We start from the raw sequence: 27,860 nt of genomic DNA, 5'->3' as shown, positions 1-27,860 counted from the left end.
CCATTTTCTTCATGTCACAGGAATGAAAATCAACGCTGGATGACAATCTACTGTGGATCTATTTACAGTAATTTATGGAAGTATAGGACACTACTTTCTAAACTTAGTTGGTGTAACCCACCTGAGAGTCTGACCATGTGCTTAAATACAATTTTTTTTATAGATTTCATCATGTTGCTGCACTTGGCCTGTAGACACTAATGATAAATCATGGAATGGTTTGGGTTGGAAGGGACCCCAAAGATCATCTAGTCCAACCCCCCCCCGCCCCAAGCAGGGACACCTTCCACTAGCCCAGGTTGCCCAAAGCCCCGTCCAACCTGGCCTTGAACCCTTCCAGGGAGTGGGCAGCCACAGCTTCTCTGGGCAACCTGTGCCAGGACCTCACCACCCTCACAGGGACGAATTTCTTCCTTATACCTATACTTATCTTATACTTCGTCAAAAAGGAAAAAAAGTCCAATTGCAAAATGACGTAAAGATTTCCGGATCAAAACTCTGCAGCATATCCTCTAATACTGCAAATTGGCATGAAGCAACTTACATGGGGCAAGAATCTGGTGAGCTATTTAGAAACGAATGACCGTAATTCCACAGCATCTGAAATCATTTTTCTAGAAGAACTCAAGCAATCAGAGTTCAACAGATTGAAATGAGTATCTTACAGGCATGATGCTGCAAGATAAAATGTATGCTGGCTGTTTTCCAACAAGGAACTTGAGCATGTGCTTATCTTTAAGCTTACGAGCAGTCACACTGAAGTCCCATGCTTCATGCCTGAAATTAAACATTAACTCAAGTATTTTGCTGGATCGAGGCCAATGCAATTTTAAAAGCGTGAACTCCAAAAGCAAGGATTGTTTTGGGAACAGTGACTCAGGTGCACCTAGTATGAGCTCAGTGGACAGTTGCAAGAAGGGATGAGAGCACTATTACCTTTCTGCTTTCCAGTAATCTCAGGGTCTTGCAGTCCGTCATTTAACCCATAGTATAAATCAGAGCAGATTCAGGACTATGTGAGTTTATGCTGGTTAAAATTCCAGCTGGTCTGCCACTTAGTGTTATGAACAATCCCGGCTGACTGCCTCCATCCCACACATGGGAGGGAATCCTCAACTGCAGAGGTTTTCGCAGAGCAGGACAGAGTTCTTTATCTTGATAAGCACACAGCAAACACGAGTCAGTCACTAGATATTTCGGATGCATAGAGAAGCCTCAACGTCCATGATGCTAATCACTCATCAGAAAATAATGAGAACCCCAGCTTCCTACAAAATCAGGGAAAAGGAGCTTAGAGTATTATTATTTTTGTTACTTTCAGGTTTTTCACTTCACGTTCTAATAAAGGGAATGTTTTCAAGTTACTAAATGCCTATTAAGATTAATAAGAGAATGTAAAATGAGCCTCATACAATGCCTTGCAAAATGTGGCATAATATACCTTTATCTGAGTCACCCGGAATAAAAATAGAGAAAGTTCTAAAAATCTGGTGCAAAGCTTAAAATTAATTGTTTTGTCAACAACTGAGTATTTTGTAGCATTAACCTGCAACTTCAGCTATTAAAGTAAATCAAAGAGACAGAAAGTAGAGATGGAAATCAGAAAGAAGCATAAGAGCTGCAAAATTAAACTGTTCTCTTTCACATGTGAAATTCAGTATAAAATACTTCCCTATAAATAGTTGTCAATAAACACAACTGCTGCAAATGTATTTGGTAAATGTTGAGGTCAAAGGCCTCAACTGTTTATTGCCTTGTAAACTCAAAGGCAAGTAAATTTATTGCCTGAACGAGTTTCAGAGTATTGGCCATCATAAAAACTCTGCAACCAAGGTACAAAATAGCCCATCAGCTAGCACCACAGCTATTCCACATGTAACTCAGGGGCCACCGCACGTATCATAACTCAAACTATCAGAAAGTATATTGTTGCCGTGCTGAATATACACGGCCACGGGTTAGTGCTGAACTGTCTGTCACTACTATTAGAACTACCACTTGGTGAAATTATAAATCATCGTGGGTTTAAGAGCAATTTGCTTACTGCACTACTGTAGCAGAATGTAGCAGTATGCTTGCCTGGCATCCTTGGGCAGTATTGCCTTTTCAGAAGTCCCTAACTGAAACTGGAGCAGCGTGTACTAAGCGCTGTGCGAACACAGTAAGCAGCAGCGTTTACCCCAAATGTTTGCAATCTAAGTGAAAGCTTACAGACAGATGATGGGAGAAAGGAAATATTTTCCTCTGCACTTTACAGCTGGAAGAATGGATCTCAGAATTTATGTGATTTAAGTCTTGCAGACAGAAAAATATTACTTTAATGTACCTCTTTTCCCTAATTTTAAAAAGGTCAAATTGGGTCTATGGCATTTTATAAAATCATTAGAACTATTGTTAGTGTTTAGTGCCAAATCCTATCCTCAGATCTATTATTCATGACTATACCTCCAAGATTAATGTGTTAAGAATCTTATTCTCCCCCAGCTCCAAAACTTAAAAGGGACAGTTCAGGAAACAAAGTGTGTACATATGTTTTCTTGAACAGGGTTCTATCTAGGAAACATTATGTTTCTGTCCTCCAGACTAAGAGCTCAATAACTGCATGTGTTCACTGTCCCTCCTCACATGTTCCTTTCTCAAGTACTGTGTGACTATTAATTAATGTAAATTAACAGAGAACAGGTATGAATCTGTACAAATTGGATCAAGAGAAAATTGCAGGCTCAAGCTAACATGGCATATAGTATAAAATATTACACAATCGGACTTTCTAATCTAGACTGTGAACTCCTCAGGGCAAGCACTGCTGTTTTTCTCTCTGTATCATGGAGCATGCAGCCAGTCCTAGTAACTTGGGGAATAATTCAAATTTTTTATCATCTTCAGTTGTGGTCAAAAGGGAGCTGTCCGGCTGCCCAAAACTGTGCTTGCCAATTTAAATGGAACCGCATTCTGCCTTTGCTCTTTGAGTCCATTCTTGAGGAGTTGATAGTATCTGCAGATAAAGTTTTGCAGGGTGTTATTTGAGAATGAAACTGCTGTCAGAGAATGAAGCACCTGACTGCATCTGCCAGTCAGCAGCCTAACTATCTACACACTTCAGGTAAGAACATACACATGTGGATAGGCACATATCACTACATGCACACATACAGTACCCCACACAGAGGAGAAACCCATCAAACAATAAACACAAACAGCAGCCACACTTTAAACAAAAATAAAATCGACTTCCACAGCTCTGCAAGCTCAAGTAAATCAGAGATCTAAATACAAAACATTCAGGAACATGCATAGGTATGTCTCATTTTCTAGAAAACTGTGGCACCAGTAAAGTAAGGCATGTAGATTTTTGTTTTTACTCTGGACAGATCTGTTTTCCAGTATTGCTCCCATCAAAGAAAACTGTCTCAACTTTCCTCCAGTCATTCCTCTGAAATGTTATATGATAAAAACTGCTGCTTCATCTGAGAAATCTACCCCAGTAAATTCCATTTGTTACACAACCTAAGTCAAAGGCATGAACATCTTGTCAAATTCAACAAACCAAAACCTCAGATGAAGTATACTGTGCAAGGGGCTGTCATGCTGACCCTCCTTTTTCTGTTTGTATTTGTGACTTTTATTTATAAATGATTAATCCACACATAGCATATGACAAGCATCATACTGTGATATGGTTATGTATGAGTGGGCAAATCAGAAAATGTAATACTTTTTTCCCATGTTTCCAGAACAGCTTTATCTTATGGTGGTGATATATAGGAGGCCAAATGCAGAACACTTATGGCTGAAGCCTTCACTGGAATAAACTACTCCCATCTCCAAGAAATTCAGTGGGAACTCTGAGCCTCTGTTGACAGAAGGAAATGAAAATGGAAAAGACATCTCAAAGAGTTAACTAGCAGCACCTCATTGCCCGTCACTAAGGAAGGCAAAACACAAAGATGCACAAGTATAGCTTAGAGTCCTCCAGGCTCAGTGCAGGAAACCCAAACAGGCAGAGAAAAATGTTTTTTCTACTACTTGCAGCTGAGCAGGTTGTTGCCCTCAATTCCAGCACAGAGGCCCATCAGCTTATAGTTGCATGGCAATATGCAATACGAACATCAGCCTGAAAATCTATAGGATGTGATGTAAGCAGTTCCATAGGTTTGCTGTTCTTGTTTATGAAACACGTGGCTCCTTTCCATACCAGGACCACTTAACACCCCCGCTCCTGGCAATCTATCACTTACAGGCACTGACTTCTTGAGAGAAAGGTTAAGAAATCAGTACTTCCCTCCTTAGTGTCACCTAACAGAGGTATTACCCAGCACAGAGCGTATTCTCCAGGTTATACGGCAAAGGCATAGCCACAGGGCAGCATATTGTCCCAGCCCACAACGGAGCTGGATCCAGCCTTGAACGGCAACTCCTTGTCAGACCCCACTGCCTCACTGCTCTCAGTCACAAGTGTATAACCTATCTCTCTGCCTTCACCTTCCCTCAAGAAGAGCAACAACCCCACACCCACACAAAAGAGTCTTTTACTTTGTAATTAAAAGATGGGTTTTTTTTAAAAAAAAACACCCATTTTTCATCCTGGATGAAAGTCCCCATTAATTTGTGCTGTGTTGTCCAGCAAATACGAAGCTACTCCACAAAAGAATTTATTCTCATGCCTGTGCTTGGTATTTGATGCCAAATGGAGAATTAGTGCCTCCACATCAATCTCCTCATTCCAGATCATGAGCTGAAAATAGCAGATGATGGGAATAAAATCAGAACAAAGATAACAGTTCATAGAATCATGGAATGGTTTGGGTTGGAAGGGACCCCAAAGATCATCTAATTCCAACCCCCCTGCCATGGGCAGGGACACCTTCCACTAGCCCAGGTTGCCCAAAGCCCCGTCCAACCTGGCCTTGAACCCTTCCAGGGAGGGGGCAGCCACAGCTTCTCTGGGCAACCTGTGCCAGGGCCTCACCACCCTCACAGGGAAGAATTTCTTCCTTATATCTAATCTAAATCTACCCTCTTTCAGTTTAAAACCGTTACCCCTCATCCTATCCCTACACCCCTGATAAACAGTCCCTCCCCCCTTTCCTGTAGCCCCTTTAAGTCCTGGGAGGATAGGAGTTCCACTAAGGTTAATTCTACTGTTCAGTAGAATGGCTAAGGTGAAGGAGAAACACAGTCCCAATTGCCAGGGGGGGAGAAAACAAGCCAAACAACAATAACGCACAACTACTAAACATTAAACACTTTCAGGTACTTCTGCCCTGTGAATCTGTTTGGTAACAGTTAGTGGAATAGCAAATAAGTGATATTACATTACCCACCCAGTACACTTTCACTCAAGAAACAATGCAGCCATGAACTTTTCTCTGCATAACATAGGATATGAATGGGGTACTGTTGCTTAATCATTCTCCTAAATGTTTATAGGATGGAAATAAGATCTTAATATAACTAAAGGGGCCACAGGAGGGACACTTTAAAGGCTGCACTACCATGTGTGTCAATACCAAGGGCTCAGCAACATCTGGTTTAATTCATTTTTTGAGCTGTTTACTAACTGGAGACTAGGTGTTATTTCCTCTTTGAGATGGGAAATGCCTTTAATTGATGCCGGTGCATCTCCCTCATGCCAAATGGGCACTCACGGGACACTATGAAAACCAGTTAAGCAGTTGTGGTAGAAACAGGGGCTGGGATTTGCCTGTGGTGTCTCTTTAGATTGCAGGCCCCTGGAACAAAGGCTGTCTCTTACTGTGCAGGTCAGTGTAGCATTTAGTCCTACAGAGCTTGAATTCAGGCAAGGCTTCACAATGTTGCTGGAACACAAATGTATAAGAAGATTGCTATTTCCAAAATCCATACCCTCCTTTGAACAAAGGAAATGTACCACTTTAGCATCATATTTTCCAAAATGTCTTCCAGGACAAGGTACAGCCTTTAAGGAACTCTACCCAGCAATCATTTTTAGAAAGGCAATTTTTAAAAACAATCACCTGTTAGCTATACTGCTTTGGGAGACCTTTTGATCCGTTGAACTCCGTTTGTCTTCCAAAAAATTACTCAAACATTAGCAAAGCTGCTCATGAATAACTTTTCAGAAGAAACTGGTTTTTTCACATCCGTGTTTGGCTTTGTGATCCCAAAAAGAGAAAGCAGAAACAATTCGAGGCCGTTAGAGAAAAGCCCAACTTTCCTCAGATCATCTGTATCAGCAAACAAGTTTAAAGCACAGCTGCAGATAGGCTATGCAGATAGGCTCTTTGTGCATTCGCACAAAACATCAAACCACATTAATAACCCTATGAACATGCCAGAAAAGGTCATTTGAAAATCATTATGCATTCATTTCTAAGAGTAACACCTTGAGGCCCCCACTGCGAATGTGGCTGTACTGCAGCCATTTCCTTTCATGTCAGAAATGGTTTTTGGAAGTTTGGCATAAGAACCACACTAATATTTTTGTTAAGAAAAATTTCAGATTCCGCAGCAGGTACTTGAAAACAGCAGTGCAATGCAAGTCTCTGGATTTTTATCATTTGCAACCCACTTTCAACTTTGCCTTACATCACAATAAAATTGCTTCAAAGCTAATTTCAGTCTGGTCCCAAGAGAGCATTTGTCCATATCATGAAAACCAGTATTTCATTTAACACGATTACATACACATGCTAGTGCTGTCGGATGCCCGACTGGAACAGCAGAGTTAAGACAGGTCAGGATGAAGGTGCACTGGTGGGGCTTGGCAGGGAACCTGCTTTTAGTGCTTTTGGCTCTAGTTGAGAACATCAGTTTCTCGTTGGCGAGTTCTGAAAACAAAGTCCTTTCCAGAGGAAAAAAAAATAAAAGAAATCCCTCCACAAATTCTACTTTGGGCAATTGTGTATCGGTGTCATAACTTAAAACCAACAAACCATACAAAGGAGGTGAATCAAAGTTAAACACATCTGTGGACATTACATTCTTTGATTCTATTTCTTACACCTACTTTTCAAAACAGACTTCTGATGCATCAGACTCAGCTGGCAGAAGCATTTTATTCAAGTTCTCCCAGCCAGTGCTCCTCCACAGGTATTAACTCCCCCTGGGGAATGCAGGCACAGAGGTAATAAACATATTCGTTTCATTACAACATCTTAAAAAATGTAAAAATTCTAAAAAACCAACTGTAAGCTGACCTCCAGCCAAAGTACACATTAATTATACAGCTTAAGTCAGGCGGATGCTCAAGGAAAAGAGATATAATGTTACACCCAGCTGGATACTTTGTAGTTAGCACAAATGTAATATAAAGCGTACCAGAGTTTGTCAAGTGTCTGTCTGGATTTTCAGTTTTCATTAGTACTATAATTAAAACCACATTTTCAGCTATATTACCTATAACAAGAAAGGAATGAGAAATGAGGTTGTCAAGGTCAGTTTCTTTCTGCTCTTTATACTGAGTATCTGCAGGCCACAAGTTGTTGAATTTGGTGTAAACCAGAGTAATAGGATGGAATGTCACGTTACAACCAAACCTTTGTGGTTGAAAAGACAAACTTATGAGGTCACTTCCTTCTAATCACCAACGGAGCATATTTATCAACAGTCATATAAGTCAGGAAGACAGGCGGGCAGATGACAGACAGACTGACAGATATATGGAAATACAAACACCCTAAACACAGATACCACAGAGCTGATGCACAGAAACATTCCTTCTCAGAAAGCTGCGCTTGATCTTGTGCTGTCATAGCCCTTCACGTTTATAAATGACACCACTGCAAATGCTTTTTATGCCCTTTCTATGGCTTGTCACAGAGGACACAGCAAAGATTAGGAAAATATGAACAATGGATAACTTGGACAAGAACAAGCTGAGGAGAATTAGACCCAGGTTCATATTTTTAACACTCAGAGTCCACAGTTTTGCTTAAGACCTATAAGGCAAAGTGGCCAGGCAGCAGATAATAGACTTCCTAGCAGAGGGTCATACTGTTCCAATCATTATAGTGGAGGCCTTAATTGGAGATTGGTGGTGAAAAGCAGCATAGCTTCATTGAACTCAGCAGCAGTCAAGATCTTACTAAGGATCTGACCCATAAAATTCAGTATTAAAAATGCAATTTTTTTCATATTCAAGTGGAAATAAGTACTTGAAGCAACCAAGGCACCAGTGAATGTAAATGGGGTTCCCGAGAGGAGCGTGAGGTCTAGAAAGCAAATATGGCTTTAGCTTTCAGAAGAACCCAGAAAAAAACAAAATAACAAAAAAAAAACCCACACAAACAAACAAAAAAAGCAGCTGATCAGTCGTGTTAAATATAAATGACAGTTTATTCATGATACTAAAAAGGGATTTTAGCTTCATTTTAAGAAAAAAACCCGCTATGAAGGAGATGAGTGAACTATTACGACACTGAAAGACTTAAAAACGATACCCCAAGAGATAACGTTCTGAGAATAAAGTGAAAGAGCTCATATAAAATACAAAAGGTGTGTTGTAAAGAAGGATCAGAAGGGCAGACTTTGAGCTTCATCTAGTCATAAATCAAAAGCTTGTTCTCCATCGTTCGTGTCTATGAGGTCAGCTTTGATTCCCAAGCTACAATTCCCAAAGGATGGAGGTATTTCTATTGGCAAGTATGTGTCTTTCTTCCCCGAGGCTGGCTCTGCCAGCCCTGCTGTCACCATGGACTGTCATTATCTCAATCTCTTTACTGCCCAGGATTGCTCCATCCTGGAGCCACAGGGAACTAACTATCACAAGGCTGTGAGAGGAAAACCCAGTTGGAAGACTAAGGGCATTTGCAACAGATTAATTGACAAAGAAGTTTATCAAGACAGGCCATCTACAATAGTTCAGTCATTCTCCTTCATAGTGGCCAAATGCTTTAGCACACTAGTCTCCAGGTGACATGTTAGAAATACAAAATGTTAGACAAAATGAAAATAAATGTGTTAAAAAACACAGTTTAAAAACTCTACCACCAAAAATATATTCAGAAGAACAACTCTCTACCCAGTCATGTGCTTCATATTTTTTTGTCTGAGTAACTTAAGCACCTATCTTGTAGCTTTTACTCATGCAGCCTGTCCATACTCGTAAGAATAATCCATGTAAACAGAACTACCCACCTGAATATTAGAGCTGGCTCAGCGTCCCAATTTGCAGTCACCCATCTCCATGTATACCGATAAAGAGCAGACATTTTCCATACAGAAACATTTACAAAATACATTTAGAATGTTGTTACCCTGATTTTCATGCAACATACTAAATCCAATAATAATTATTGGGTTTATCTACATTTCATGAATTGAAATGTTTCCATTTTTTGTTTATCCTAAGTCGAAAAAAGTGTTAATTGCAGAATACTTCTTGGGTATTACTCAATTACAGCAGACTTTTACAGTGTTCTTGCACAGTGGATTCTATTATTTGCTCCATTAGTATTATAATGGTTTTACTTCAGTAATTCTCACTTAATATAGAGAAATGTTGCTGTGTGGCGTAAAACCTGATAGTTACCGCAAGTATCTTTAACAAAGATAACATTTACAGAGAATAATACAGACATCTGATCCTATATGTTTCTAGAGATAAAAACCTTCATTCCTTCGGCATCAATTTGTAAAGGAAAGGCACCGATAGGTGTAAAGTCTAAATTCTTAAGACAAGATCGCCCTCTACTGCTTAGGCGAGAGTAAAACTAGGGAGGCTCATCCTTACCTGTCTGAAGTTTTCACATAACCGATCCCTGAAGCTCCTGGCCCAGAGATGCTTTGCAAACCTTGGTGGCTTCACATCCTGGGAGTTGTTCCCTCCCTCCCAAGCACTCTGCTGAGTGAACGCAGGGACTGCAGAGCCGTAACTCCACTGCAAGGGGCTGCCAAGAACGAGAGGAATATTATTTACACACTCTCTCCTCTCTTTGAAGTTGGTACACAGCTCCCTCAAGCGCAGGGAAGTTGACGTAGGCACGTTTGCATGGTACGCTTGCCCTCTGCTGCACATAGGCCTTGTTTTTCCCCAAGCTGGTATCCGATGCCTTCCAGACTCATAGGAAAATATACGGATTGCTCAATAGGATAATCTCCTTAAATAAGTATTACCGTACATCGCAAAGCATCTTTACCTTAAGTGTTCTAAACTTGCTTACAAAAAATAAGCCCATAAATCTAAAATCATATAGTGGAATGAGAAGAAAACATTAAGTCAACAATGGGATTAGGTCAAAATCATTCTGGTGACCAACAGAATTGCACCAGAAGAGTGCAATTTCTTGGTTCTTTCCAAAAACTATTAACAGATGCTTGAGGCCTGATTTCCCTCTATAAAAGCAGTGTTTACTCTTTGCCGTTACAGTTTACTTACCCAAGTGCCTATTATTTCTACTTTTATTATGGCTTTGACCAATTTAATATGGCAGTCAGACCCACAGAATTCTCTCAGATCCTTGTTTGTACTCTTCTAAAAACAGGCTTAGTGTCTGTCACCTGCCATCCCAGGGATCTCAATTCCATTTCAAGAGAGAAAGTAGCAGCATACCAGAGTAGTTTGGTGAACTCATTATCAGATGCCTTTGAAATTCTTGAGTGAACACCTTCTGCTTCTAGCCATTTAGTCTTCATTTTCGTTGTGTTGGTTGTTTTGAGGGGGTTTTTTTAAACTCTTCTACTAGCACTATAATTTGAGGCAGTTCCTCAGAGACATCTTGAATAAAGACAGACTCTAGTCTCGGAAGATCCCTAAGCTACTCTGCAAAGAACATTGATTCGAATAATTCATTTAGTCTTCAACTTCAACCTTACCTTCATTAGGATTCCTCTTACACCACTGTCATTAGCCCATAAAAATTCCCTGGCAAGTTCTGCTTCCAATATGACTGGAAAAAGCATAGTAGTAGCTTTGTATCTCCAGGGAGTTTACTCCTCAAAATCTTTTTAGCTGTGTCATTATCACCTTACATTTAACTTGCATTTTTTATTCTCTTAATCCAAGTATGACAGTATCTTTGACGGATGTCTATTAACTTCCAATAGTATTCTCTTCTCTACTGCTTAAGTAATCTTTTTTCTTTTGTTGCTTTGGTTCTTCAGATGTTTCCTTACTATCACAGGCTCCATGAAGCCTGCATCATGACACCTGAAAGATGACACTTCCAGCTAAATTTTGCTGAGTTTTCCTACAGTCTTTTCTCTCTAACTGGTGACCAAACCTAAACTTGCTTAAAAAACACGAGTTGTACTGAAACCCAACTCCATGCTGAGGGGAAGGACTAAATACATTCCAGGTGAACTGCGAATTACTGTGTGCAGGATTTGGGTTTAAAAAAAGAAACTAGAAGATTGCAAAGCCTGTCTCCCCAGAAGTTTACTTTTGAGCTAATATCAATGCTTTCTTAAAGCACTGGGAGCAGCTGGAGATGGAACTTCAGACAGGCTGGACAAAGTGCTTGGGTGATGCATTTCGCTTACGGATATGACCATCACCACATTTTGAGCCAGGATGATTCTCTCTGAAGTGAAATGAGTAGACACCCAGCAAAATAAATTACATACCTGCTGGCAGTGTGTAGGTATAATTCATCCAGTCATTTTCCTTCCATTGCACAAGATTCTGGCATGTTTGGCACTTTGATCTCTCTGCCATCACCACCCAACTTCAGCTCCTGGTCACTGCCACCCTTTTGTCTATGTACAGTCTTCGACAATAATGTGGAGATGGCTCAGTGAAATTCATTAGCCTGTCTTATACAGGAGATTTAATGAGATCATTTGATAACCTATTGCTCCTAGATTCCCAAACACAAAAGTAAGATTTAGGAGCCAAAAGAGACTTCCTAATTCTGATACATTTTACTAGGCCAGCTGGGCAACCTAGCTTCTTTTTGATCAAACTCCAAGTTTTAATTAAGTGAAGAAATTTCCCAAACCATTTCGGGAACACTTCTGACTATTTTTTTCACTAACTACTTAAGATGAGTGAATGGAAAAAATAGATGCATTTCAAAATATTCAAAATAAAATTCCTTTCTAACATATTTTTCCAAAAATTGCATTTTTGTTTTTGGACCCACTTCAGTAACTTCTATCCACTAACTTTCTCAGGCCAAACCCTTCTTTGCAACATAGAGTTTAAGGGAACAGGCTAAGATGAATTAGTACAGAACTAAGAAAATAATCCCCTGAATTTGCATCCAGTGCTTTAAGCCCCATTTCTTACAGCCACTGTGCATATCCACAGACACAAAAAGCAATATATTTTAGTCACTGAAGATACAGATACTAATCCCTGGCACTGACTTCAACCACATGCTCCCTCCGTTCCTCTGCCCTCCCAGAGCAAGTCCCTTGTAATCAGATTTTACAGTTTGCAGGAAGAAACTATTGTTAATATCACACTTTTCCATTCCAAGTTGCATTTTGGGAGCTTAGAATCCTTCCTTGGGCTGAAAAATCTGGACTGTGAATGTTTAAGTATTATCTCATAAGCCACCCCAATTGATGAGATTGTAGCTAATTTTCACCACAACTCTGAAAAATGGGGAAAAATGAGGAAAAATTTGCATGTTTTCTATTAGTCCTGTGCTCTGATAATATTTCCATTGACTAGCATGTAAAGAAAAAAAGATTCAGTATGCCAGAACCTTCAAAAACTTTCCTGGACTATCAAGCTTTAAACATAATTTAAACATATGTCCATTTATTAAATGTTTGGTTTGGTTCCTTTACCTTCATTATGGTTCATGAAATTATTTCACAGGCACTCACTCAAAACTTCACCTCCTGCTGTTTTCACAATGACCGAAGTAATAATTCAGCTGTCTGGGACTTTATATCATCTCTGCTGCTAAAACCTGTGCTGTCATAGACCAAATATTTAATATAATTGAAAAGACAATGTCTGGAAGAGCAGGCCAGAAACACACAAAAGCCCTACCCCCACCGTATCCTTCTTATGAGCAACTCCCTAAGTGCAGTGAAAAAGAACAAATTCATCATACAATATTTTCCATTTAATCTTTGTTACCATAAAGGAAGTATACATTTTAAAAGTCCAATTTTATATTAGCTGGATCAATGTTAAATATAATGAGTTATCTACAAAGGTGATAAAAGAAAACAGAAATAGTATTTCCTAGGGAGAATATGATCTCCAGTTAGTGTAAACCAGGATAGCCACCAACTGTGGCAACCTTATCAAGTTGAAGACTTGACCTTCTAAGTTCTTTTTGCTCTTTCACACTTCCCTCTTTCCTTCTGTCACTGCCATGTCCCATTTTGATCACTGCTTTGAAACTTCACATTCATTGAAAACCACAAATACAGGAAAATAATTATTGTAAGTATTCAACTAATTTTTCTTGCAAACAGATCTCCACCCTCCAAAAGTTTTAAAGCAACCTTTGTTAGACATTACGGGATATTTGAATGAGAATAAAGAACAAGCAGGTCCCATGAGGAAAAGATCTACATGGTCACATATAACGTGGAATAAAAATTACTCATATCCTATGTCAAACCAATGACTGACTTTCAATGCTCAGCTCCATGGGCAACATGGTATTTCTTGCAAATATGTCTTTATCCCTTGTAAATCAAGTAACTGCACACACAAGCATACACAGGGCAGTATAGATATCTACAAACAACCTGCTTTGGAGCAGTAACACAACTGTTACACTCTCATCTGCTGTATTGTTGCCATTATCTGATTATTATTTGTATTCTGGTAGGGCTCATATAGTCAAGATGTAATCAAACCACGCTGTGCTAAAAACTAAGTTAAAAATATTTTTAGTTTTCACCCTATTTAACAGGCAATTTCAGTCTGAAATACAAAAAGAATCACACAGTAGGGAAAATCTTGTTTTTAAATAATCACTTCCATTAAAATAGATTCTTCAAGGTCACAAACAGACCACTGTAGAAAGAACAAGTCATGGAAACAAAACAAAATATAAAGTACCATTACAGACACTTTCTTTACCATGTGAGATATAACTTTTGTGTATTTAACATAAACAGAAAAAAATAAATATATATATAAAAATGAGAGAGTGATGATAAAAGGGCAGACAAGAAATATGCACCATCTCACATCAGCAGCACAGGATAGTACAATTCTCAACTCCAAATAGCACTAGACCTTCTTTGCAGCTATAAAAAGCTTCATATTTCAATGCAGAATAAACAGGGATCTGTCAAAGATTGCAAGTCAAAATATCCTGATCCCTGTGACACTTATGTCATTAGTCTCAATAAAAGCAAAGCTGTACCCTGTCTAGAAATGTTCATCTCCACTAACAATTGCCAGTAACCATTATAAAACTGCATGGAATACTATTTTATTTACCTACAACGCTGTTTTTCATCACCAACTTTAGGGCCAAATCTCAGTTCTGGTTTTAATTCAATAGACAAGTAGGATTTATAGGGCTAGACAGAGCTTAAGGCCCTCTGTCTTTCTTTCATCTCTTAACTCCATGGTACCATCCTGGCAAAACAATCCATAAATCCAGTTCTATGGCAGCAGCATGTAACACCATATTCACAAGTCAGTCGCTCTGCAAGCCAAGAGCTGTTCTCAGTAGACAGGGTGGTTTTGTTCAGAGCTACAGAGAAATTACAGTTTTGCAGCTTTATTGTCAGAAAAGACAGCCAATCCATGAGCTTTATGTTTCCAGCCAGCTGTCTGCCACAAATGTATTTGCGTTGCGATGGAAAGCAATGAAAACCCACATGGCACGTGAAGAAAAAAAACAAAGTTCCCTCAAAAAATTTGGAGTAGGAGGGTAGTTGCTCATTATTTTGAATTAACATACCTTGCAAAGAATCTGCCTTCAGCGAACACTTTGACTTGGAGCAATCACCATTCACAAATATTTCTGTCAGTGTTTTATTAGCACAGTTTTAGAACAAAGCCCTAACAAAACAAACTCAAGCGTAGCTGAAGAACTAAGTAATGATGTGGAAAATATATAGAACCTCCCAAAATTGTGCTTGCAATTCTAAAATTTTCTTTTGTGTCTCAAGTTAGAGATATTTCTCCAAACATTACACAATTTTCTCTCACGTAACAAGAATTTTCCATTCATATCCTCATTGTGAGGTGCAATGTGAAGCTTATAATGTAGTGGTTTATTTTTCTACAAACATGCAATTGAAAGTGAAGGGGAGGGGAAGAGAAGATGCTTGAAAATTTTGAAACTCTGTTCCACCTATTATTTTTTTCCCTCCAAAACCAACAGTCTGAAAAGTTGAAATGATGCCCCATGGGATCTTCTGGTGATATCACTAGTGGAGTGCTCCCAAAGACATTAGTGCATCTCTTGGAACACTACATGTATTAATTAGTCTTACTAAAACGCAACTTCCAGAAACCGAGATATGAAATGAGAGGTGACTAACAAGTCTTTGGCATTACATACGGTTGTTTGGAATAATCAGTTACCAAAGACCTTCAAATTATTTTGATGCTTTGAACATTTTGGTTCTCATTTCGGCTCTTTGCAGGAAAAGAGCATAGTTTGTTTGTTAAAGATTTATCTTTGAACAAGATACGTGCTAAGACTATACACCATCAGGTTCATTCACTCTGTTTCACACTAGTCCCTGGCTGTCTCCACTGCACACACACTAGTGCACTCCCAGGCTTTTACCTGAAGTAAATCTATTATTTATTTTGTCTGGGAAACCTGAGTGCAGAATAGCAGAGAGAAGATACGAACCACTCCACTGTCCCCAGGGATGACGGCTCTTCCCCTGGCCCAGGGACAGCAAAACCACGTTTTGTCTGGCATTTCGGAATTTTAACACTTTATCGGTGTAACAAGTTACAAACTCAGGGTGTAAAGATCTTCACTCTGGTTTAGGGCACGTAGACATGAGAGCCAGGTGTAACCAGAGTAACATTTGAAAGCCAGCTGGCTCGCAAGAGCTTGACTGCTGAGAAATGAGACATAAAAATGACCTGAAACCCAGACAGGTTCGGACAGGAGTCACAACTGGGTCCATGAGAAAATTCTTAGCTAACCCACCAGACCTGTCTGGATTTTCATACATCATTTTCCTACATTACAAATTTTGTATACAGATTTTGCTGCCAGACCACAAACCCATTCTGCATACATGTGTTTAAAGCCTGGGACATAGGGCTCCTTGGAAAAATCTCACTGTTTGAGCCCCCTCACTGTAAATTAATTTTAATATCTCCGGGACAGTATTTATTATTGCATTAGAGGCCTAAGTGGCTTATGTCATGTAGCACTATTATGCCTCTCAAAAACAAATAAAGCCAACCAAAAAAACATAACCCCAAGCAGCTACCATGTAAGCACAAACTTAGCACTCAAATTCTTATTGTTGTCAACATTCACTGTATGCAATTATTTTCTTATATGAGGTTGAGACTTCCCATTTTCTAACTTCTGTCTGTTGTCTCTTTCTGCTACACAGCTCTAAGAATAGTCTGGCTCCATCTTTTTTAGACCCTCCAATTACTTATTTGTAGACAGCAGTTCCTGGCCCAACCATTTATCTAAAAGCCCAACTAAAATTCTGGTTAAATTGTACCTTCTTCACCACCCTCTCTCACCAATTAAATAAATCTTCCAAACTATGTATTTCAGCCAATGCCCATGACTATTTTTCTTCACTTTGCACAGACTTCAAGCTATAAACTGAAAACATTTTCCAGAAGGTAAAGCCTTGATGTTCAGACGCTCCTTTTTATATGCCAAAAGGACACTTTCACGCAGACCGACTCATCTGAGTCTTTCCCATAAAATTTACCACAAACAAGCTGATCTAGAGGCTTTAGCACATTACAACTTGATGTGCTGGGCAACAGCTCAGTTTAAGAAATGCACAGACAACCCTAACAGGTAGTCAAGCTAATAAACATAATATTTGTCATTTAACGCTTCAAGATGCCTGGGTAACAAGGAATCTCACAGGACCTCCTCAGGTTTGGTTTCAGGGTATTTTTTCCAACCTTTTTCCTACATTTACATCAGATTTCACACTTACTATACCTATTCATTTCTGCCACAACAGACCCCAAGCTCCAGCCTCACATGTTGCAGACTCCTTGGCATTACCAGCTGTTATTACCATTTTAGACTCCATGCAATACCATACTGATTTCTACCACGTGAAGGCACCCAAACTCCAGAGAATTCCTTTGGTCTTTTCAAAGAACAACCAGGAGCATTATCGTCATTATTATCTTTTTGTATTTATCAGTCTCATGTCGCTGATTCCATAAAGATATAATCCTCAGAGTTAAAGCCTGCAATACCTTTCACATGAATAGGCAAAATCAATCATGGGGAAAAAAGTAGGGCAGATTTCACATCTATGTCAAACAGTACAAGTGTTGCACATAATCTCTAAGGGGACCAGAGCTAAAAAGACACTGAACAGAAGCAAACAACATACCTGTTCCCTTGTGCAGTGGCTGTAGGAGTTACTAAAATGATGTTTGCAGTTACAGTGGCTCATGTTGTCTCAGTTCTTAGGATGTATTTCTTCTCATTGCTCATCTTAGTCAGCAACATATGCATTGTTTCAATTCTCCATTATGCTCAGTAATGTAATTTTTGTACATCTGCTATCATATTCTGGGTTTTAATAAACCGGTCTTCTCCTTGATGCTCTCATCACGTTTCTTCATTCCCTGAACCTACCGTAAACCCTGCAATACCAACCAATCTGCTTCTACAATCCTTCTCAGGTAGGTTTCATTAAAACCTCCAGCTGTGGAACTAATGTACTAATATAGAAATAAATCCAAAATCTCCACACCTGGCGATCTTGCACTGGCACTACTCGGAATCCCACCAAACCCAAACCACTTAAGGAATTTGTACACAGCCATTCTTTCGGCTTCAAACATCTTTGAAAGTCTCCGTGACGATACGTTAATCTCTAGATCGATGTCAAAAATCACTGTTCATGCCTGCTTCCTTCACAACTTAGTTCTCCACGTGGCTAAACCCAGACTGTAGAAATGCCTTAATTTAATTCTTAAAAACAAAATTCCACACTACCAGTTTATGCATTTCTTCCTATTAATTAACGGCCAGAGTTACTGGCGTGATAAACCAGAAATGCTACAAAAATAGGCCTACTTAAACACCCTAAGCATGGGCAACAGCCTAGCTCTTAAAAACCATGCATCCAGAATATTTTTTTTTCCCCTAGAGCCATCTTTCATGTTAGTTAGGCTAAGATAAAAACTCCATGCAATATCCATAAAACATATTTGCACAGAATATTAGAAAAGAGGGCCATAATGAGAGGAGGACGTGAACACACCTAATTGTTTTAAGTCTGAATTTTCCACGAGATCTCACAAGAGTGTACACTACAGCCACCTTCAGCTTTCCTTCTGCATGGAGTTGTGAGTCAGCTGCTAAGCAGCAACGCTAAGAGCACATCTGAGGTCTGGACAGTCACAAAAGCTAGATAGATGTCTTACTGCTGCCAGAATATTTGACATTAAGTTCATGGTTTAAAAGAGCAAGTGTTACTCATTTTCTGCTTTTAGACAGTTCTATTTTCTCAGCACCCAGAACTGACCACCCAAAACCTCTGCAGGGCACCTGGGAGCCCCCCAAATACTCCCCTGCACCCATGAAGGCACAGCCACACACAAAACCCACGCTAATGCCAAAAAGGGCCACCAAACTGCACTCCAACCCAATAAACTCGAGCACATTCCTGCTCTTGCACGCACTGTGAGGAAAGGCTCACATCTGTCTCCATGTCTTACTCACAGCCTGTGTGGATGCAGATTTTTAACCCCAAGAGGCCTCCTTTTCAGGAAGGGCCCTTCCCTTCCCTTCAACTTTTCCATCCCACCCCATCTGCACTAGACACACCACAGCAGATATAAGACCACCACAGAGGAATGGCCAGAGCTGCAGTAGCCTGAGGAGTACTCCATGTTCGCCTGGTACTTCCCAGCACCACATTTCGCTCAGGAACAGCGCCCCGAGTAAAAAGGGCTGAAACAATTTGAAAGCAATTCGCTATAGACTAATGAAAGCCTCATCCACCCCCTTCTCCATTGGAAACGCGAAGCCGGCTTTAAAAAGGAATTAAGGGAAGGGGGAGCCGCCCGCACAGCCGCCCGGCCCCTCACGGAGCCCTCACGGAGCCCTCACGGAGCCCTCACGGAGCCCTACCCCCACCAGCCACCTGGGCTCGAGCCACAGCCCCTTCCCGCCACACCGCCTCAGCCAATCAAAGACCGCCGCCGCTAGCTTTATTTTTTTTTAAGCCCGCCTCTCCTTCGCTGTCCACCAATCAAAATGTTCCTCTCGTGAAGCTGTGGGATGCTTTCCTCGCCTCCGGCGTTCGGCAGCTTCCCATTGGGCGAAGGGAGGGAAGGACTCGGCCAATGAGATGGCTCGGGTGGGCGGGGACGGTTCAAACCGGCAGCGGTGCGGGGCCGGGCCCTCAGCTGAGTGGGCTGAGCGGGCTCCGTGGGCTCCGTTCCCCGGGGGAGTTCCTCGCTCCCCTCCCGCCGCAGCCCTGCACGATGCAAGCGGGCGGCTTTGACTCCTCTGACGAAGACGCCGCTGAGGAGGACCTGAAGCCGCTCCCCCTCTCCTGGTGAGACGCGCCCGCCTTTTTCCCTCAGCACCTACTCGGGAGTTTGCGTTAAATCCCTGTCGTGCCAAACGGGAGGCTTTTCCTGAGGGAAACCCGTGCCGGGCTCTGGTGACCTGCCGGAGGGAGGACAGAGGTTGTGGTTGGCCTGAGGGTGCCCCTGACAAGGGATTAAGTTAATGCTGGCGACCTGTCAGGGGATGTGGGGCCAGGCCACTTTTGGAAGCGTTTGCCAGTCACTGTCGGTCGTGCTGGCCCAAATGTCTCGGATGCTAACGGGGGGCGGGGGGTTTATCAACACTTTCTCTCCTCCTCCTCCTGGGCAGGGGTGTGTGATGAAGTACGCTACCAAACGTGCGATTTCCTTGGCTGATGTTGCAGAAATAACACTGGAATACTTCCATTTTATTCTTAAAATTTAATTATAGGTAGGTAACTCTTCTCATAGTCCCGCAGAAAAGGAATGTCTAGAAGTGAGTTATCTCTATTCAGATAATCAAAATGTTCTGGTTTTTTATTTTTTATTTTCTGATAGGTTGTCTTTGTCTCCTGTCTACTCTTCTCAGTTCCTGGGATTGTGTTCCCTCCCAGGTAAGAAGCATTCACTGAAATTTGCAGACATATTTGAAGCTGAAGAGAGGTAATACCTTGTACCCCAAAATTCTCTGTTGCGTTTACTGGGTGGGGTGACTCGTTTTGTACTACTGGAATAATTGTTTCAGAAGTACCAAAACTAATCTAGAGAATACCTTAATGCAAGATCATATGGCAGAGTGGTAAGAATATAGTGGCTCTCTTACATTGTCAGTTAAAATATTTGGCTTTTTAGCCTGGCTTACTATTTATAACAAGTTAACAACAGTGAAGCAAGACTGCTTTGACAAATAATTAATTCCTTTAAAAGATATATTGGGCTCAAATTACATTCACTTGCTGTGCTGACAGTTCTGTACTGCTCTCCCTTAGTGACTGGGTCGCACTACCATGGCCATGATATAAAAATAAACATACACACTTTTACTGTAATTTTTAAGTACCAAAACTGCAGCCACGGTGAATCTCCTTTGGTCACAGAAGAGATGGAACTGCTGGTGATGACAGTGTGAACTTTCCCTTCTTCATTTAAAGCAGTTAATCAGTTTCCATTAGCCAATGCTGAGAAGTACAAGCTTGGGGCTAATACCATACTGAAGAACTAGAAAACAAATGTTGAATAATATTTGAATTTAAGGTATCTGGAAGTGGATGATGGCCAGTGCTGATGAAAATCCCACTAATGCTTGAAAGCCAGTGAATGTAGATATGCCAAAAAATTGCTGCATATGTTTTTTAGCTACCTGAGCAGTTCAGGTAATAGCTATTTAATCTTCAAATGATAATCTCCAGTTGTAGCCCTGCCAATCCTGCTCTTGGTCTGCAGGATTCTGCTGTCAGGCATTCAAAAGGTGTTTCAATGCCCAATCCTGACTGTTGTCAGGGCAGGCAGAAAGGTTGTGTGCCTTGTGAGTCAAGGAGGGGAGACAGAGGGAGGACGCAGTGTAAATATTTTGAGCAGTTGCATCTCACAAACCAAACAATATCTATGAATATCGCAGCGTGGTATTCTGTAGGGGTTACAAAAATGCCCTGGTAGCATGATATGAGGAAAAAGTGGAAGTGGCAATATGCTGAAAATTTAATAGTAAGGAGGATTTTTAATGTGATTTGTGCTGAGTATTAGTGAACAGGGAACTTACTTCCCTGTCAGTCAGTCAGATAACTCTTAAGTGTTCTCTATCCAGCCGTTTTATTTGGTTTGGTGGGGGGTTTTTTGTGTGATTTGTGGGGGGGGTTTTAAGCTGCACCCTGATTTATAATATCAAAAACTTTTCATCTGGAAAATGCATAGAAGCTTAAAACCTTGGGCAGATTATTTTTAATCCTATTACAGTATTAAGGAGATAATGGTGTTTAAACTGTTTTCTGTGCTAACGATCTATTTGCAAAAAATAAGAACTGTGTTTTATTTGGGGTGTAGCTTTGTTGCTTTGTTTGGTCTTGGTGGGAGGCTGTGCTCTGTTCTTCAGCTGTAGCAGCCATTCTGTAAAGGTCACTTACCTGGAGTGGTAATTGTCCTTCATGATTTGTTTTAGGTTGCAGGTTTAAGGATGTTAGAAGAAATCTTCAGAAAGATATAGGTGAGTCTCAAGTACAAGTGCCTCTCACTTCCATGAACAACGTGCAGGTAAACTGGAAGCATTAGTTACTGAGAAGTTAGAGGTTTATTTTGTTTTAGCCTGGAGATTGTTGGAGTTGCTGTTTAATCTGGGTATAAGGCTCCAGACACCAGGTGTCTAAAACAGTGGTGGTTGATTTATACTTTTATGATGGATGCTGTAGTTGTCCGTGTACATGCCACAGTGTTAGAATGCACGGCAGCTCTTTACAAAGTCTTGGTATGTCTGACAGCAATGTCTTTCTGAGTTTTGGCAACACTGTGCTTGGAGATGCAGCAAATATCTTGGCACAGTCACGTTATGAGTACACGGTATCGCTTTCAAGTGTGCGGTGCCACTTGGTGGTTTTTCTACCAAATACTCAATAAGTAGTCAGGGTATTTCCAGGCTGGAGCTATACAGGCCTCTGTGTATCTTTCACAGTAACCACAAGGTCTGCTAAGTTGTGTGCAGGAGAAGGCATCTTCAGAGCAGCTGCAATCAAGATGAATTACAAACTTGTGTCCTGGTTTAACACCAGCCAGCAGCTAAGCACCACGCAGCCGCTCGCTCGCTCCTCTCCCCTCCCAGTGGGACTGGGAGAAGAATCAGAAAGAAAAAAAATAAAACTTGTGTGTTGAGATGAGAATGGTTTCGTAACTAAAATAATATTTATGATGAAAAGGAAGCTAAAAAAAAAAAAAAGAAATAAAGCCCAAGAAAAGACAAGTGATATGCAACAAAATTGCTCACCACCCACTGACCGATGCCCAGCCAGTCCCCCAGCAGCGACCCACCCCCAGCCAGCTCCCCCCAGTTTCTGTCCCAAGTGTGACATCCCAGGGTATGGAATAGCCCTTTGGCTAGTTCGGGTCAGCTCTCCTGGCCACGCTCCCTCCCAGCTTCTTGTGCACCTCCTCACTGGCAGAGCATGGGAAACCGAAAAATCCTTGACTACTTAGCAACAGCTAAAACATCAGTGTGTTATCAACATTATTCTCACACTAAATCCAAAACACAGAACCGTACCATCTACTGGGAAGAAAATTAACTCTATCCCAGCCAAAACCAGGACACTTGTAATTTCCTCTTCCCAGAGAAAATAGAGATTGGAATAGAACAGATGAAATCATGTAAAGATTTGATCCTAGTATTCATCTGTAAACACCAGCAGAGTAGAGATTAATAGCAGAAGCCCACAGTGTTTGGAAATAGTCATGGCTAGAGATGGGACTGAATCGGGCTAATGCTGGCAGCCGTTAACAGACTGTTCTGGGTGCTGATGTGCTTTCTAGGGAGGCTTGTCTCGAGACTGAACTGAGAAAATTCCCCTCATAGGTTACCTGAAGGCAAGTGCGGGAGGGACTCAGTAGAAGTAAATGCTGCTCAAAGCAAAATTGCTATCACCTAGTGTCTTAACCTCAAAGATTAAACACGTGAATCAGTACCAAGTAGCTTCTCTGTTTATCCTTAAGCTTGATAGGCTTTGGTTTATTTGCAAGTGTCTTAATCTGTTGACAGAGGAACTAAAGAACTATGGGACCCGGGATGTATTCGTGCTTTGTACCAGAGGAGAGCTCTTAAAATACCGAGTACCAAACCTTATAGACGCCTACCAACAGCATGGGATCTGTGTGCACCACTATCCTATTCCTGACGGGAACGCTCCTGACATTGCCAAGTGCTGCAAAATTCTGGAAGAGCTCAGAAGCTGCCTGGAAAGTAACCGGAAAACAATCATACAGTAGGTCCTGGTTGCCTCCCTTTCACCTCACATTCCTGTAAAAGATACTGTCTTCTCTCCAAATGCATGACCAGCTGCAACAGAATCCTGTCAAATGCCAATTGCATTCTTTAGGGTTAGTTCAAGCTGTGAAAAGCTGCTTGTTTCTCCTCCTGCACCCTTTTGGAGCTAGCCTGTCCTTTGTAAGATTTGAATCTCCCGTTTCCCCTTGCTCCATCCAGCAAGCGCTTCAAAGCGTGTGTCGGATGGCACCATAGGGCTCCTTGCTGCTAGCCCAGCTGGGTATCGGGTGTACAATACGAGTTGTAAGCTAAAGCAGCTGTTGTCAGAGGGTAACACACCCTGGGGCTGTTTATCAGGGACTCGGTGGGTTCCAGCAGTTCAAAATTCACTCTTAAATTGCGTGAAACTGGTTTAAAGTGATTTCTGTAGACACTTGTAGCTGAGCTCAGGGTAGAGGGGAAGAGCTTTCCAAGTGCCATGTCCCCGGAATGATGCTGCTGACAGCTCTCTGCACAGACATTCTCTGAGTCCCTGCTGCTGTCATTAGCTCACAACTATCATCAAAGCCTTAAGCTGGAGTAGGGTTTAAAGAAAATTGAGATTGTCTGTCCTCATGCTCTTTTCTGTCCTCTTGTGCCTTTGAAACCGTTACCACGAATGAAGGGAAACTTTAAAATTGCAGTTTCTTTAGAAAGACACTACTTAAGGTCTGAAGAATAAATGGGAGATAAGCCTTGCAGGTATTTCTATAGAAATTCTTATTCTAACTTTTTTTGTGCCACTGCTCCTCTTGGTTATATTAAGGCAAGAATTGTGTCTGTATATTTACATATTGAGGGGGCTCTGGGTGTTGCAGCTTGTTACAGCCAAACCTTCTCTTCTCTTTCAGCTGTTACGGCGGCCTCGGACGTTCATGTCTCAGTAAGCAGTTGCCTTCCCCTTCTCTGCCTGATTAACTAATCCATCCTACAGACCTGTTGTCATGAGACAGCACTGTCTGAAAGAGGGGGATTCTTGGGAAAGGTGTTGTCAAATGGTAGTGATGTCAGCTGCCTGTACAGAAACTGTTTGTGATGAGTGACAGGAGTATGGGACAGGGAAGGGATCTTACCCCTGTACTCGGCACTGGTGAGGCCCCACCTCGATTCCTGGGTTCAGTTTTGGGCCCGTCACTCCAAAAAGGACATTGAATGACTTGAGTGTGTCCAGAGAAGGGCAACAGAGCTTGTGCAGGGTCTGGAGCACAGGTCTGATGGGGAGCAGCTGAGGGAACTGGGGGGGTTTAGTCTGGAGAAGAGGAGGCTGAGGGGAGACCTCATGGCCCTCTACAACTCCCTGAAAGGAGGGTGCAGAGAGGGGGGATGAGTCTCTTGGGCCAAGGAACAAGCGCCAGGACAAGAGGGAATGGCCTCAAGCTGCGCCAGGGCAGGGTCAGACTGGCTCTTAGGAAGGATTTCTTTGCGGAAGGGGTTGTTGGGCGTTGGAATGGGCTGCCCAGGGCAGGGGGGGAGTCCCCATCCCTGGAGGGGTTGAAGAGTCGGGTTGACCCAGCGCTGAGGGATCTGGTGGAGTTGAGAACGGTCAGTGTGAGGTTCATGGTTGGACTGGAGGATCTTCAAGGTCTTTTCCAACTGAGATGATTCTATGTCATGGTACAGCTCTGAGAATGTAGGTGAGGGGATGGAGGTCAGGCAGGGTCAGTCTTTCAGTGAGACTGATAGAAAGTTCTCTCTTACTTTCTCTGTTTTCACGGCAAATTTTAGTCTCATCTGACTGATGGGATTGCACTTTCCCCTTTTCCCTGAACATCTCCTCAAGAAAAGGAGATGAACCTGTTCCTCTGCATCCCTCTTCAGCCCAATGTTCCCCCTAAAGCTTTCAGGGGTGTTTGTTGTTGTGTGTGCCCCAAAAGGGATGAGTGGTGAGATTGCCAAAAAAGCAGATGTGGTTAGAAGGCACAAAGAGGATTTAACTGGGACTTGTTCTTGGAAAGACTTTAGAATTTGCCTCCTGAATGCTGCTAGAAAGGCCGGGAGGAAAAAAGTGGGAGGATTTTCACCTGTTTCCAAAGCCCGCAGGCTCGGGCTGGAGCAGCAGGCAGGTGGGGCCAGTGCCAACAAATAGTGTTCAGCAAAAGATCCGCCAGATCTGTGACCCTGATACGACGAGGTTGAGTTTTGCTGGAGGGGTTTTGACGGAAGAAACTTATTACTGTGCAAAAGTGGTACTGCGTACAGCAGGAGGTGCTCAGTAGCACACACGTGTATATACCTTTCCCTTCCAGTAGCTGCGTGTCTCCTCCTTCAGCTTTCGGATGCGCTGACACCTCAGGAAGCGATCGAGAGCCTCAGAAACTTGAGAGGATCTGGGGCAATACAGACTGTCAAGGTAAGGAGGCTACGGCAGGTAATACACATGTCGAAACAGAGCAGAGAGCTTGGACAGTCCTCACCTCCAGTTCCCAAAGGGATCCTTCTGGCTTTCTGTGATGCTTCACAGCTGCTGCTCTCTTGGGTTTGAGCTGCTTTTAGCTCTCTGCTCTCATGCTGATTCTGCCTTGTTCTGCCTCTACTGAGTTCAGCAGCTGTTCTCCTGTCTGCTCTTCACCATCATTAGTAACTTGCTGCTTTCTCCTCCCTTATCCCTGCTCATCACTCACTGTCCCTTTTCCTGTCACTCATGTTCTCCTCAACTTGGGCATCTGCTTGGCTTTTCTGCCTTGGTTTTCCATCTTCCTAACCCAGCTAGCCACGTTCATCTTCTGTGGCTATCACATCAGTGTACTGGCAGTCTTCTTTTAAGAAGTATCCCTAGCACTAGTGTTAAAACCTACAGCTGAAGTTGCTGAAAATAATGGGTTTTTCTTTTGATGGGATTTTTAGCTCCTCTGTGTACATACTTCTGTTGATAGGAGTCCTAGATGTTATGCTCTTAGAACAGTTCTGTGTACAGGAAAGAGGAGCTGACATTTAAAAAGTTTACAAAATAGTAGTTTCTGAGGAGAAATTGTTTCCTAAAGACTGTCTCTTTGCTAGCTCTAAGCCTCTCTGGAAGGCAAATTTTGTTTAAACTACTTGTTGAAAATCAATTTCTCACAAACCAAGAGGGCACGTGGGGAGCAGCTTGCATCCCTGGCTGACGAGGCGGGGAAGGATATGGACAAGTGTTATAATTGAACGCCCTGGCGGCCACTTGAGATGGGTGATCTGTCCTTCAGCCTCTGCTGACCAACCTTTTTATTGCATTTTGAACACTTGCATAATTAATACTCCATGTGATGTATGAACTGACCTAAAAACTGTTACTATAAACTGTTGTACGACATCATACTAGCTAAAGGCTGTGTTCTGCGTCATGGGCTCGTTATGGAGAGAGTAATGTTCCTGGTGACCCACGTAAAGCTCTGAATTCTGACGTGAAGCTCCCACCTACTGAGGGCCACGTTTTGTGTTACCTTGAGCTCCTGTGGGCCCTTTCTGAGGAACCACAGGAGCCCAGCCGGGATCCACGTAATCCATGTCTGATGGTGAAAAATTCCAGAGGAGTTGGAGTAAGTACAAGACCAAATAAACAGACTAGAGGGTGCAGTTTTCACCTTGGGGTATCAAACAGCTTTTTAAGATGGGTAATGCCTTTTCTTAAAGCATCGAGCACTCATTCCAGGTCTGGTTGTGCTTTTTCAGCAATACAATTACCTCCACGACTTCCGAGAGAACCTGGCTGCACATCTGGCGACAAAGGATACAATATTAAGATCGGTATCACGATAACGAATACCAGCATGGTGTATCTTTGTGGCTACAGCAGACACCTCGTTCCTGCCCTTCACAGTTTCTCCTCACTACTTGCCTGTGTGACACAGCTCCTCACTTCCAAATTTTGGTGTAAATTTTGGGGTGGGGGAAGGAAATCCTACGGGATGTGCAGCATCTTTCTCTATTTAGGAGTCTTTAATACTCACTGCCTTAAAACTACGTGTATTTGTGTTTGTTACTGTTCTGCCAGCGGCCTGCATGCCTAATGAGCTTTTTTTTCCATATAATAATGACTCTTAAACAACATCTACCTCACATTTAACATCACTCGGTACTGACAGCATACGCGGCTGCTGCTGCTGAGCTGCTGCACTGGTGTTTCCACGTTGCCATGCTATGGGCTGCTCCAGGGAACGTACCAAGCAGAAAGGAGGCCGGGCTGCCAGAGCAGCAGCAGAATTTCAGTTTGACTTTGTTCTACGTAGCCTGAGAATTGGGACGAGCCTCTGCGAGGAAGCAGAATAGCCTGTAACTCCTCCCAGCTAAGCGCAGACTCCT

The 27,860-nt window shown here is 41.9% G+C and overlaps 1 protein-coding gene across 2 annotated transcripts; it reads left to right on the top strand.

Moving 5' to 3' along the window:
- Positions 1–19,502: 19,502 nt before the first annotated feature.
- On the top strand, positions 19,503–27,521 carry CDKN3 (cyclin dependent kinase inhibitor 3). 2 transcript variants are annotated; one of them, XM_074821626.1, is made up of 7 exons: positions 19,503–19,608; positions 20,141–20,196; positions 21,738–21,782; positions 23,322–23,544; positions 24,437–24,468; positions 25,835–25,935; positions 27,231–27,521. In XM_074821626.1, the coding sequence occupies exons 1-7, from the start codon at positions 19,535–19,537 to the stop codon at positions 27,315–27,317; spliced, it is 618 nt and encodes a 205-aa protein (XP_074677727.1). In that variant the 5' UTR covers positions 19,503–19,534; the 3' UTR covers positions 27,318–27,521. The 2 variants fall into 2 exon arrangements, with proteins under 2 accessions (XP_074677727.1, XP_074677726.1); XM_074821625.1 differs by having other exon boundaries at positions 25,832–25,935.
- The last annotated feature ends 339 nt before the right edge of the window (positions 27,522–27,860 follow it).

The sequence above is a fragment of the Strix aluco genome, chromosome 4 (genome assembly GCF_031877795.1).
Source record: "Strix aluco isolate bStrAlu1 chromosome 4, bStrAlu1.hap1, whole genome shotgun sequence".
NCBI lineage: Eukaryota > Metazoa > Chordata > Aves > Strigiformes > Strigidae > Strix > Strix aluco.
This window is presented reverse-complemented; position numbering and strand designations above follow the sequence as displayed.

What these genes read in the sequence shown, in the direction of transcription:
- CDKN3 (XM_074821625.1), top strand. Translation starts at nt 19,535, where the DNA reads ATGCAAGCGGGCGGCTTTGACTCCTCTGACGAAGACGCCGCTGAGGAG. An exon ending in GGGATTGTGTTCCCTCCCAG is followed by an intron (nt 20,197 to 21,737) that starts GTAAGAAGCATT and finishes GATTTGTTTTAG; the next exon opens with GTTGCAGGTTTAAGGATGTT. An exon ending in GGGCAATACAGACTGTCAAG is followed by an intron (nt 25,936 to 27,230) that starts GTAAGGAGGCTA and finishes GTGCTTTTTCAG; the next exon opens with CAATACAATTACCTCCACGA.